This window comes from Chanodichthys erythropterus, chromosome 1 (genome assembly GCF_024489055.1).
Source record: "Chanodichthys erythropterus isolate Z2021 chromosome 1, ASM2448905v1, whole genome shotgun sequence".
Taxonomy (NCBI): domain Eukaryota; kingdom Metazoa; phylum Chordata; class Actinopteri; order Cypriniformes; family Xenocyprididae; genus Chanodichthys; species Chanodichthys erythropterus.
This window is the reverse complement of record NC_090221.1, coordinates 22,544,505-22,558,281: the sequence shown is the minus strand read 5'-3', so window position 1 is coordinate 22,558,281 and position 13,777 is coordinate 22,544,505. Positions and strand designations below refer to the sequence as shown.

Sequence of the window (13,777 nt, the reverse complement as noted above, 5' to 3'; positions counted from 1 at the left end):
AACAACAGTTAAATGAGTCAATACATCATCAAACCTTGTTTTCATGAGAAATTGTGTACATACGTCACTCGCCCGCACGTGTCTCATCATATCTGTAAGTAGAGAAAAGTTTCTCTGCAACTTTGAAGCAAGTATGGTGTGGAAGTGGCACAGGCTTGTTGTCACAACAAGCAAGAAAGTTTGATATGGAGCAGCTAAATCTCCCAAACAGACAAACACGACAGGTCGTAATAAAACGAGAATCGACATTGGCTTGGCTTTTTGGAGATGGCGACAACTGAGGGATTTGAAATATAGTAAAAGTGATGCGGAGATGGCGTTATTATTAATAGTGCTGATTAAGCTTTTTTTTTTTTTTTAACTGACGATTGGTATCTATTCAAAGCCAGATCCTTATAACATCAGCTGTCACACAGATGTCATGCAGTAGGTGGCAGTATGCTGCTTGAAGCAGCTTTGCCAACCATCATTAATATATTAATGTATACCATATATATATTACACAAATTCACCATATAAATGTGTGTGTGTGTGTGTGTGTGTGTGTGTGTGTGTGTGTGTGTGTGTGTGTGTGTGTGTGTGTGTGTGTGTGTGTGTGTGTGTGTGTGTGTATATATATATATATATATATATATATATATATATATATATATATATAATATATATATATATATATATATATATATATATATATATAATCACTGGATTGATTTTAATAACTTCAATGTACTTGAAGTCTGCACCAAGCAACTAGGAAAATACAAATATTGGATTAGGACTCGGAATAGGCAGGTGGTCGATATTCAATGACTTGGATCGGATTGGGGTCACGAAAAATTTGATCAGAACATAGTTTTTATTACTCAACAGGCGAGTAAGTTATTTTTCTGAACAGATAAATTGCCATGAACTTCATTCATTTTTATTTCATTATAAAGAATTATCTATTGTGAAGGGTCATATTCATCCGCTCACTCAGAGCTGAAGCACAAACAAAACAAAACTTTTACATGGTGTACCTTTAAGAAATGTTTTTTAAGCACCAAATCAGCGTATTAGAATGACTTCTGAAGGATAATGTGACACTGAATTGTAATATTACACAATATTACAGTTTTTATTATATATAAAATTAATGTAGGTAATTATACTTATTCCCTGACCATAATTTACCATCTTACAGATTGTAATAAAATTGTTTGGGATGGTTTTAGATAATTTCCTATAGAGTCCTAGTAGCAACAGCAAAAAAATAAAGTGGCTACTGCAATTAAAACTTGTGTGGTTGTTTTGTCAATAAAATATGGTTATGATAGTGTCATTTTCTTCCTTCTTAAAGTTAAATGCTAGATTTGTCTATTTTTAATTCATATTTGCCATTAATCATTTCAAATATGTATCCTAAATACTGACAAATCTAGCAAATCATGTCGCATCATGACAGTACACATTTTGTAACTGACAGTATTGACCTGTGAATGAGTTATATATAAATGATTTATAAAACAGCAACCAAGCCAAAGTAAATGCCTCTGAACATATGCAAGTTAATACAAAATAATTATTTGAGGTATAAAATTTTGTTCTGTGTCCTGTTTTGTCCCAGTATTCAAGAATCAGTGACTTAAGTTTTTAAATAACTTATTTAATAAGTCTGAAAGCATAGATTTTTTCTTTTGTGAAATGATGTTCACTGCACCATTTAGTGAACATCTGTCATATTTCGTCAGAGTATGAGTCCCCTCATGAGTTCTAGAGGACTGTAAAATGTCACGCTCTCGAATAAAAGGATAAACTGCAGCCAGGACTACCTTGTTATACCATTTTTGCACTAATGCCTGTTCTCTGGTGACTGTAAAAAGAAAAAGGAAAAAAAATCATCCGAATGGATGTTCTGTTTATAATGAACATATTTCATACGAAATACTGATAGTCCATGAAATGTCTTCCCTAAACATGATGGATTTCTTATGGTTCTCAATAACATTGTTCCTTATTGTGACATTATGTCATTCTGTAAGAGATGGCTATCTGTCAAGCTAAGTATAAAAACCTACAAGGGGGATTTTTTTTGGTAAAGTCTATAAATTAAAAAAAAAAAAAATCCCCATTTGTGTAGTTGTGCTGTTAAATGTTTTAGTGTACTAAATCCCTCCCTTGGGGATTGTGTAACTTTTTAAGACAATAAAATAACATGACATGTTTATAACTGTGTAATCTCTGTTGAGGTCAATGCCATGTTAGGTCTTTGGTGTCGTGAAAATTGCAAAGCTTGAAGAATGATGGTCGCGTTAAGGTAAACTACCACAAATAACCACTAGAGAGCGCTCAACAAAATCTTCAAAGCATTGACCTTGGACAAAACGTATTCCACCTAAGAAATGTAAAAAAATAATTCCTGCAAGGTTCAGGGTAGTACATGCTCAAATTAACATTTCTGACTTGACTTGAGCAATGCAAATCTTGATCTTTTTGGCACAGTTTAAACTTTATCTTTTTCTATCAATTAGATGAAACTGAACACTTACACATTAGTCTTTCAATTTCATTATCCATTCAAATGGGAAAACTTCAGGAATAATTTTGTATTGTTATATAAACATGGTCAAACTGCAGTGAATTATAAACAATGGAGAGTTTAAGAAATAAGAAAACAGTGTAAATAGTGTTTTTTAGGTCTGTTTTATGACTGACAAAGTGTTTGCTGGGTGAAAAACTTTGCTAGTGTTCTGGAAGAATGAGTTGATTTGAGACATGAATGAAGTGTTTTGGTAGATTTAGTGCATTTTGAATGTGAAATTAACTGCTGTGCCAAGATGAAAGTTGGTTAGGAGAACCGTGTGAAGAGTTTTGAAAAAGTTACCTAAATATTGAGAAATGGGTCCTAGTGATTGTAAAAAAAAAAAACTGTAATATTTTGTAAGAAACACAAGCCCAGTGTGTCAAAACAAATCAGAAACCTCTGAGGTTAACCATAGTGCTCTTGCTTCATTTCCTGTTGCGATTGCTTTCATCTTGGGTGTTTTTGTGCAGTTTGAAATGGCTGAAATTTTAGACTAATTTAAGCCTTTTCTAGATGAATATTTCTCAGTTACTTAACTTACAAAAACATGGCTGTTATGACAGCATAAAGCACAACAGACACATTTGGGAGTTTATTCAGCAATACAGGTTTGATAATGCATTTGAGATACAGCTGGTTTGAACAGTACAGTGCGGCAACTGAGAGATTTATCTTTTCTACCACAAAACCTCAAATCTTCCATTGTGCGTTTGGAAGAAGCATTAGCAACTTTTTCCCATGCATCCAAATAAGCTCAAAAATAAGGAAGATGTGTGGGTAAAAAGAGCCACGCTTACATTAACGGAATGATCAAAATATACTGTGAATTCATAGTGTCAAAATGTAGTTTCGAAGACTAGTAGCTCAAAAATATTCTGTAAAATGCACTCAGAAATCTAAAATGCACTGTTAAAAATTGTTAATTGCTAATCATTCAGCAGAGTTACAAGTGAACCACACAAAGCTCAATTCAGTGTTTTGGAATTAAATTAAAAGTTATATAATTAAATACAGAATAACAAAATTAAAGTAAAACACAAAATATTTAACTAAACTGCCTATCTAAAATCACAACACATGTAATGTTTGTATCAGTATCATGGTAAACAATGTGCTGTTATCTTGTCCTCCTTTGCTATTTGGTTATTTGCTGTGTCATCACTGCACATGTGGATCTGAGGTAATGTATGTTAAATTCAGTTATTCTGAATGGAATGGCTGTCTAGCATGCTTGTAACAGCAAAAAGAAGGACTGATAACTAAAGTACACGACCGCAAGAGAAATACTTCACATATTTGAGCTACTGAGAATTATTATGTGCTTATATGGATAAAATATGTTCAGAAGAATGTGTTTTGCACTATTGTGTTCACAGGTCACATGATGACGAACTTCTGTACAGAACCATCACATGTTCATGAGTGAAATGTTTCTGTATCCATGCTTTTTGTGTGTGTGTGTGTGTGTGTGTGTGTGTGTGTGTGTGTGTGTGTGTGTGTGTGTGTGTGTGTGTGTGTGTGTGTGTGTGTGTGTGTGTGTGTGTGTGTGTGCGTCTAATTCACAATTGCAGATGAGCACATCTTGTTGATTCCACACAGTCTGGATCCTCTGTACAGGTAATAGTAACCCTATAAAATAAGTATAGGAAAAACTTTGTGATAATAGACATTACATAGTCTACAGACATACTTATAAGTTAGGAACATGACCAAATGTTTTTAAGAATTGATGTGTGATGATGTTGGCGAAAAGTCTACATGTATAAGCAATGTTATACTCTGATTGCAAATAACACAATTTATAGATCCTTTTCCATTAATAATTTTCTAACAATCAAAACATGTTTAAGTGTGCCATATTAAGCTATTTTAAAAGTTCCAAAGTTTGTTCTGGAGGTCTCCTACAATAGGTTTAATTCTCTCACAATATACACTGGAACATTAAAGGGATAGTTCACCCAAAAATGAAAATTCTGTCATTATTACTCAACCTCACATCGTTCCACTCCTGTAAAACCTTCGTTCATCTTCAGAAAACAAATCCAATGGCCCGCATTGCCAGCAAGACAATTAAAACTTTCAATGCCCAGAAAGCTACTAAAGCTACTAAACCACTGTAGTCACACTGTTTTAAATACGTCTTTAGTAGCTTTCTGGGCATTGAAAGTGTTAACTGTCTTGCTGGTGATGCAGGCCTCACCGAGCCATCAGATTTCGTCAAAAATATCTTAATTTGTGATTAATTTGTTTAATTTGTCGTAGGTCTTACGGGTGTGGAATGACATGCGGGTGAGTAATAAATGACAGAATTTTGGGTGAACTAAACCTTTAACTTCTTTTCTTACATTTTCTGAAACAGTTCGATAAAGGATTTGGTCTCGCTTAACCCCTCCTTTTTGAAAGTCTGGTCTGATTGGTCAGATGGCCGAGTCTGTTTTGACAGGTCGACCGCTTACAGCACGTGTCGGAAAAGAAACACCCATTACTATATCTGAATTACAGCTCTGGATCTGCATCTTCTCGACATGTCAACAACATGAACCTAACTCCAGTCTCAGCTACATCTACAGTGTTTGAGGGTCAAAGTAGATGTTGTTCACGGGCAGCCAGTGAAGACCATAGGCTGGCACTATGCACATTTGTAACAAACCAACGTAGGTTTAAGCAGGAAACAAGACTGGAATTACTGACGACTCATTTCAGGCAGTTCAGAATAGTAACTTTCTTTTGTTTGGGAGACAATAACTTTATTATTTCATGCACTTTGATCTTTGAAATTTTGTAGACCTTTTAGATTCACAAACAGCTATATTACAAACTACATAAAAGGTAATATCTGAAAAAGCATGATAGGGGCACTTTAAAACATCAGTGTTTTTTTTTTCCCCAGCATCAGTCAAGAATGAATGTATACAAAGGTCATGCAGTATTAATTTTTTCATATAATAATGATCTCTGTTCTTTTCTTAATATATGGCATGTGTGACTGAGATGCAAGCCGAACTTATTTTATTTGCACATGATATTGCACATTCAGGTGATTTGTTTTTCATACCTGCTCTCCATAGTCCTCTCCCCAGCTGTTCTTGATGGCCCAGAATGGAACACCATTACCTGCACACAAAAGCAGAAAAAACTATACTCAGTACTATACTTCAGAACTATACTTTGAGCACTATGCAACTCTGTTGCTTGATTCTACATTGCTGTAAATGTCTATTTTGAAACGGTCATTTGCAAAGCCTTGCCGTTAAATGCCTGAAGTTTAGATCCGTATCAGTACAAGCTATTTAACTCACGTTGTCCAAATCCCACGAGCAGCACAGCATGATCAATCATCCAGGGGTTGCAGAAGATTTTTAGAGGATGAGACACTCCCTTTCTGTAGAACTAAAGACAAGATCAACAAAATGTTTAAAAAGGGCAACTTCAGCAAGTAACCAGGTAAAACAGCATTTTGTTTTATGACATATGTATGCTTGAATCTACTTTAGCACCAGAAACGTGTGCTGCTGTTTTTTAAACTGTTTTCTTATCTAATATCTCTCATTATTACACGCTGTACGTTCAACTGTTGTATAGTATGCTGAAGTGTACTACAAACTTTGAGTGCCCAGAACATTATAGGGCAGTATACTTACATAACACTTTATGCACACTAACAGTATATTTTTCCAATGAAGCAGCTCCATGGTGCATTTATGTTACCTGCATGGCAAAAGCATTGAGGGCAGCAGACACTGGACCATTCTCAGCCAACCAAGCAGCAATCTCTACAAGACATGATACGAATCAAGACATTTTAGATCAAAAGACAGACTGGAAACACACACTACCATTTAAATGTTTGAGGTCAGTACAATTGCTTTTTTTAAAAAAAGAGAAAAAAAAAAAAAGAAATTAGTACTTTTATTCAACAAAGATGCATTCAACTGACTTGACGGCAAAGAAATTTATAATGTTGCATTCAAATAAATGCTGCTCTTTTTAACTTTTTATTCATCAAAGAATCATGAAAAAATCTGACACTAGATAAAATCCACACAAATAAGCAGAACAATTGTTTTCAACAATAAGAAATGTTTCTCAAGCAGCAAATCAGCATATCAGAATGATTTCTGAAGGATCATCTGACACTGAAGACTGGAGTAATGATGCTTTACCATCACAGGAATCAATAATATTTTAAAATATATTCAAATAGAAAACAATTTTATTAAATTCTAATAATATTTTGCAATTTTACTGTAATTTATCAAATAAATGCAGCCTTGGTGAGTAGCATAAAAAAAAAAAAAAATCTAACCAACCCCAAATATTTACACAAATTATAAACATGCCTTAGAAAAAAATAGCACTGACATATTTTAAGATATGTCAGTTCAGGTTGCCTCCAGTTAAAATAGCTTAAACTTGCATTTTAGTCTGGTACTAGACTTGAGCCTTGTCTGTGAACCCGGGGGCTAATGTGTTATACAGTGGGTACGGAAAGTATTCAGGCTCCCTTATATTTTTCTCTCTTTGTTATATTGCAGCCATTTGCTAAAATCATTTAAGTTAATTTTTTCCCTCATTAATGTACACACAGCACGCCTTATTGACATTAAAATTGACAGAATTGTTGACATTTTTTGCAGATTTATTAAAATTTATTGAAATATCACATGGTCCTAAGTATTCAGACCCTTTGTTGTGACACTCATATATTTAACTCAGGTGCTGTCCATTTCTTCTGATCATCCTTGAGATGGTTCTACACCTTCATTTGAGTCCAGCTGTGTTTGATTATACTGATTGGACTTGATTAGGAAAGCCACACACCTGTCTGTATAAGACCTTACAGCTCACAGTGCATGTCAGAGCAAATGAGAATCATGAGGTCAAAGGAACTGCCTGAAGAGCTCAGAGACAGAATTGTGGCAAGGCACAGATCTGGCCAAGGTTACAAAAAAAATTCTGCTGCACTTAAGGTTCCTAAGAGCACATTGGCCTCCATAATCCTTAAATGGAAGACGTTTGGGACGACCAGAACCCTTCCTAGAGCTGGCCGTCCGGCCAAACTGAGCTATCGGGGGAGAAGAGCATTGGTGAGAGAGGTAAAGAAGAACCCAAAGATCACTGTGGCTGAGCTCCAGAGATGCAGTCGGGAGATGGGAGAAAGTTGTAGAAAGTCAATCATCACTGCAGCCCTCCACCAGTCGGGGCTTTATGGCAGAGTGGCCCGATGGAAGCCTCTCCTCAGTGCAAGACACATGAAAGCCTGCATGGAGTTTGCCAAGATAGTGAGAAATAAGATTCTCTGGTCTGATGAGACCAAGATATACCTTTTTGGCCTTAATTCTAAGCGGTATGTGTGGAGAAAACCAGGCACTGCTCATCACCTGTCCAATACAGTCCCAACAGTGAAGTATGGTGGTGGCAGCATCATGCTGTGGGGGTGTTTTTCAGCTGCAGGGACAGGACGACTGGTTGCAATCGAGGGAAAGATGAATGCGACCTTCTCCAGAGTGCTCAGGACCTCAGACTGGGCCGAAGGTTTACCTTCCAACAAGACAATGACCCTAAGCACACAGCTAAAATAATGAAGGAGTGGCTTCACAACAACTCCATGACTGTTTTTGAATGGCCCAGCCAGAGCCCTGACTTAAACCCAATTGAGCATCTCTGGAGAGACCTAAAAATGGCTGTCCACCAACATTTACCATCCTGACAGAACTGGAGAGCATCTACAAGGAGGAATGGCAGAGGATCCCCAAATCCAGGTGTGAAAAACTTGTTGCATCTTTCCCAAAAAGACTAATGGCTGTATTAGATCAAAAGGGTGCTTCTACTAAATACTGAGCAAAGGGTCTGAATACTTAGGACCATGTGATATTTCAGTTTTTCTTTTTTAATAAATCTGCAAAAATGTCAACAATTCTGTGTTTTTCTGTCAATATGGTGTACTGTGTGTACATTAATGAGGAAAAAAAATGAACTTAAATTATTTTAGCAAATGGCTGCAATATAACAGAGTGAAAAATTTAAGGGGGTCTGAATACTTTCCGTACCCACTTTAACTATGAATGGTACTGTTTATTCACATTTAAGTAAGATTAGCTTATAGCTCATATTTCTTTCCAAATATTCTGATTAAAAATTGATATTTTTAATTTCCTGCTTTAATTTCCTCTAGTGCAGGTATTTCCATCATCAGTGTTGTTCTAATGTCTTTAATTTAATTGTGTTTATTGACACATCTCTAGTTCTACCCTCATATTTTCATCTCTCTCACTCACCGTTTTCATCGTTGGGCAGCTCTACAGAGTTGTTAATGTAGGCGGCCACCTTCCCTGTAGAGAAATTACAGCTCTGCTTGTGTCCTGTGTAGCTGTAGTCTGTTTCTGTCTCAAGACCTCCTTTAGGGGTGAAAGAAAAAGCACAGTTATATAGGATATGTTTACTCTTACAGATTCCCTATAAGTTATTTGCTTTCTAGGGAATGACTGCCACTCTGTTATTTCTCACCAAGCTTCTCGATGGCTTCATAAGCGTTAGACGGCAGCCCACCTCCACATGCTTGGTCCAGCCTATCGCAGTCCACTAATTCTGTGATGAGCAAACAAATGAATTTGTTAAATTCACATTGAGAATAGCACTTTATACAATAATTCCTGTTTTATTTCATGTTATTTATGGTGTTTGCTAAGGCAAGGCATTCATCTGGTGGCATTTGTGATATGGACAATAATGGCACCAAATCATGCAGCTTGTTGAGGAGAGGTTTGCTATTCCTTTTCCACATCACCCTAGCACAGTGGTGGCAAGTCTTCTCAAACAAGAAACATTTCTTTGTTTTTGAGGAAAAAACTGCACTACCTTTCAGAAGTTTAGTTTCGGTGAGATTTGTTTTGTTTTTTTTGTTTTTGAAAGAAGTCTATTCTCTTCACCAAGGCTGCATTTATTTGATTAAAAATGCAATAAAAACAAATTGTGAAATATTACTACAATTAAAAAACTGTTTTGTATTTGAATATATTTTAAAATGTAATTTATTCCTGTTATGCAAAGCTGGATTTTCAGGATCATTACTCCAGTCTTCAGTGTCACGACCCCTCTATATAATATATTAGAAATCAGTTATGCTGCTTAATTTTTGGAGGAAACCGTGACTTTTTTTCCCCCACAATTCTTTGAAGAGAAAGCTCAAAAGAACAGCATTTATTTGAAACAGAAATATTTTGTCAAAATATAATTGTCTTGTGTCATTTTTGATCAATTTAATGCATCTTTGCTGAATAATAAAAAAAATAATTTCTTTCAAAACAAACATCTTACTGGCCCCTTTTTTTAAAACGGTAGTGTAGTTTATATTTACCCTGCTCAGATAGGGAAAGCAGCTGTCCAGTTTTCTTGAACCACTGTCCCTCGATGTTTCCAGTCACAGAAAATGCCCAGCAAGAGCCACACATGCCCTGCAACAGACAGTGCATTAAACTTTTTAAACAATTATAATAAACCACTTTATTTAAGTTTATTCTGCAGACATATGAAGCATTCATATTTCACTGATTCACTCATCATTCATCATATTAATCTCAATTCAATGACCCCTTATCCCATTGTAAAGCACTTTGAGTGTACAGTAGCAACTAAAAGCATATATACATATATATATATATATATATATGCTTCATTCAATTACACCCACTGATTAATGCTAATCTAGCTGTCATACCTGATTCTTTACAGGGCTGACCGCCCCGTGGTCCCTCCAGTCCCAGCTGTCAGGAGCGGCCTTACTGGCCGGGGTTGCTGGCTTCATCTCCTTCTTCAAAGTCCACTGACTCAGCATTGGGTTCAGGTACATCATTCTGAACTCATCCTCTACACACATCAATATGATTAGTACATATTAGAGAGCCTTGCACATGTGTGTTTTTGGGACAACAGGAATGTAAAAAGTTAAAAAATTATGATTCTGGTCTTGTAAAACTGGACACTCTTTTTTCCAATATTTTACTGAGCAATAAATGAGAATCTAAAAATCCATAAACATACCTGTGAGGTCACTGAATTTGGTGACCCCATACTCAGCTGACCCCTGTTCCAGGGATTGTAGCGTTTGTGCCGTTTTCATATTCTCCTGGAAAATGCGCAAACGCTTCTCTGCCTCTGTGGAGTTTAATGGATCAGTGGTTAATAAAGGACTTTTAATTGTGTATGTGCAATACAAACAGCCATTAAATGACATACTACTATAAAAAACTATTATGGTATCCATGTGATGGGTAATACACATTAATACATGATACATTAATAACAACTACAAACGAATCCCTTGTTTATTAGTATTACTATTTATGAGTATCTGAGCAATTTCACTGTAAAATGTACAGGTGTGGCAAATTCATTGTAATCTAAAGTACAATACCGTTCAAAGTTTTAGGGTCTGTAAGATTTGTTAATGTTTTTGGAAGTCTCTTAGTCTCACCAAGACTGCATTAATATGATCATAAACAATATTGTGAAATATTATTACAACTTAATATAACTGTTTTCTATTGTAATATATTTTAAAATGTAATTTATTCAGAATCATTACTCAAGTCTTCAGTGACTGTGACACTTTTTTCCAGGATTCTTTGAATAGAAAGTTCAAAAGAACAGCATTTATTTGAAATATAAATGTTTTATAATATTATAAATGTCTTTACTTTCACTTTTGATCAATTTAATGCATCCTTTCTGAATAAAAAAACAACAATTTATTTCAAAACAAAAATCCTACTGACCCCAAATTTTTGAATGGTAATGTATATTTGTGTCTTACCTTCTTGGGAGCTGTATGTTCGGTTATATGTGATCATAAAGTTTTTAAACAGGGTCAGAAGCTCCACAGTTTCCTGAAAACAGCAATAAAAAAGTGAGGCATCTTGAAAAGCTCACAAATATTTAATTAACTTTTGCAAATATTTTATGACATATTTTAAGTGTACTTTGCATTACCTTCATGGGTTTGCCATGGGTTAGGGGTACAGATGCAACCTTTTTGAGCTCCTTTGAAACTAAGACATAAACAATATCAAGGTAACTACAAATGCATGTTGGGTAGAAAACAATTAAAATTGGATGTATGATAAAAATAACTTTAAATCCGTTCTTAAAACATAATGAGTATGCATGTCCCTGTTTTACACCACTGCAGTATATCATGTGATGAAGACAATTTGGACTACATGAGGCAGACAGATCTGCCATCTGTCCCAGGCTACTGACCCGCAGGCTCGCATTTCTGTTTAAGTAGGGTGGATTTACTTTCCCAGGGAATGTCCCAAACCTCAAACAAACAAACCTCCATCTGTGGAGAGACAGAGAATTGGTGTGATTTAGGAGAGAGGATGTGCATAGTAAATTTCTAAGAACAGCATGTGTTTGCAGCAAATGGGCAGGTTCAAAATGTCGGGTTATCATACTGAATTTGTGCTACTGCTTATTTTGAACATGAAATCAAAACTGCATGCAATCCAACAATAAACAAAAAAAATCCTACCCTAAATGTACTGTATTTTACACTGTATTTTGACTATTAATCAATGTACGTTTTGATGTTGTTTTTTTAACCAACAGCAGAGTTTGCCATTACAGACACTGAGTAGTGACGTTTTACATGGATTAAAGATTAGTGTTTGCTCACCTTCTGTTTGTGGGGCTCTTGGAAAAAATCGCAGTTGTCCACAGTGCTCAGCTCTAGGGATTTCTTACACTGAGTGCTTCCAATCTCTACCATAATACTGTACCGAATACCTTTCACCAGCTGTGGAAGACATAGAACAGAAATCAAAGACACAAATCACTCTTTTTGAATAAGGGAATAACTATGGCTCTCTCAAATTACACTTAAATAAAGAAATCTTGGTAACATTTTACAATAAGTTCTCTTTTGTTACCATCAGTTAATTCATTAACTAACATAAACTAACAATGTGCAATATACTTTTACAGCAACTTTTGTTATTGTTTTAGTAAATGTTCATGTTAGTTTAGTGTATTAATTAATGTTAACAGATACCATTTCTGATGATAATAAATATAGTAGTAAATGCTGAGATTAACATTAACTACGATAAATAAATGCAGAAAAAAATCATTCTTAGTTTTTGTTAACTAATGCATTTAAGCGTGCCCGAAATTGTAATACACTAGTTACATATATTTACTAGATAACGATTACCTTCTAATACTTTATGTACCTAAATACATTTTGTTACACACAACAATTATATCACAAACCGCACGAATTTGTGGTATTTATAGAACAGTGGGCTTTAAACGACCTTTAAATACACCGTCCTAAAAACTTTGGTAAATGTTAATAATTGCGCAGCTTCTCTTTTATCTACTGTAATAAACTACTGCGCAAAAGGCGCGCAGTGTTGTGCTGCTTAATCCGCTCAACACTGTTATGTATTTGAGGCATGATTTGAGGCCTCTGCGCACGCTCTGAGCTTGTTTACGTCTTATCACATGAATGCGGTAAAAATAACTCCTTATAATAAACTCCATGTCCAGTATCGGAATAGTGAAAATAAATAAGTCATAATATATAAAACATTAACCATAATAAATGTCAACAATAATAGACATAATTATGTTCTGTCTACAGTTATTGTATGCAGAATTGTAGGCTATACAATGGCTTTGCATAACATTGTAGATATCAGATATTAATTCTACCTGTTTGCTGGCCGAAAGGATTTTACTAACACGGCGTATGTGCATCGTGTTGGATCCCATATTATATCGTTCCTCGGCAAATTTCACTGCTTTCATAACCCCCGGGTCTGATTCCGACAGACGGACCGGCGATCCCGGAGCTCCGATAACCGGGCGATCTGGGCCATCTTCTATACCCAGAACCAAAGCGACCAGGACGCAGCAAGCGATGACAGGGTAACCGCGGTTAAAGTACATGTTGTCGAGCTCTTGGAACAGAAAGCTGCGACGATCTATCAGGTCTTTGTTTTTGGATCGTAAGCCTGCAGTGTTTTGTTGCTCCACACGGCAGTTCAGTACGAGCCTCCCCGCACAAAAATGGAAGACTGATGATGCCCCTCTGTGTGGGGGCGGGACATGTTTCTTCAAAAGCTTAATATTAACAATAATAATAATAATAATAATAATAATAATAATAATTGCTTGCTTGTAATTATTATAAGACAGTTATTGGTTACC

At 35.6% G+C, this 13,777-nt stretch overlaps 1 protein-coding gene across 1 annotated transcript; it reads right to left on the bottom strand.

The window, feature by feature from the left end:
• Positions 1–4,008: 4,008 nt before the first annotated feature.
• Positions 4,009–13,671, bottom strand: ctsf (cathepsin F). Its single transcript, XM_067390539.1, has 14 exons — positions 13,280–13,671; positions 12,240–12,359; positions 11,822–11,903; positions 11,552–11,610; positions 11,376–11,448; positions 10,604–10,717; positions 10,281–10,429; positions 9,921–10,017; positions 9,071–9,151; positions 8,842–8,961; positions 6,272–6,336; positions 5,863–5,953; positions 5,619–5,677; positions 4,009–4,192 (listed from the first exon to the last, which is right to left on the bottom strand). Exons 1-14 carry the CDS (start codon positions 13,514–13,516, stop codon positions 4,118–4,120), a joined length of 1,422 nt encoding a protein of 473 aa, XP_067246640.1. The 5' UTR covers positions 13,517–13,671; the 3' UTR covers positions 4,009–4,117.
• Positions 13,672–13,777: the final 106 nt, after the last annotated feature.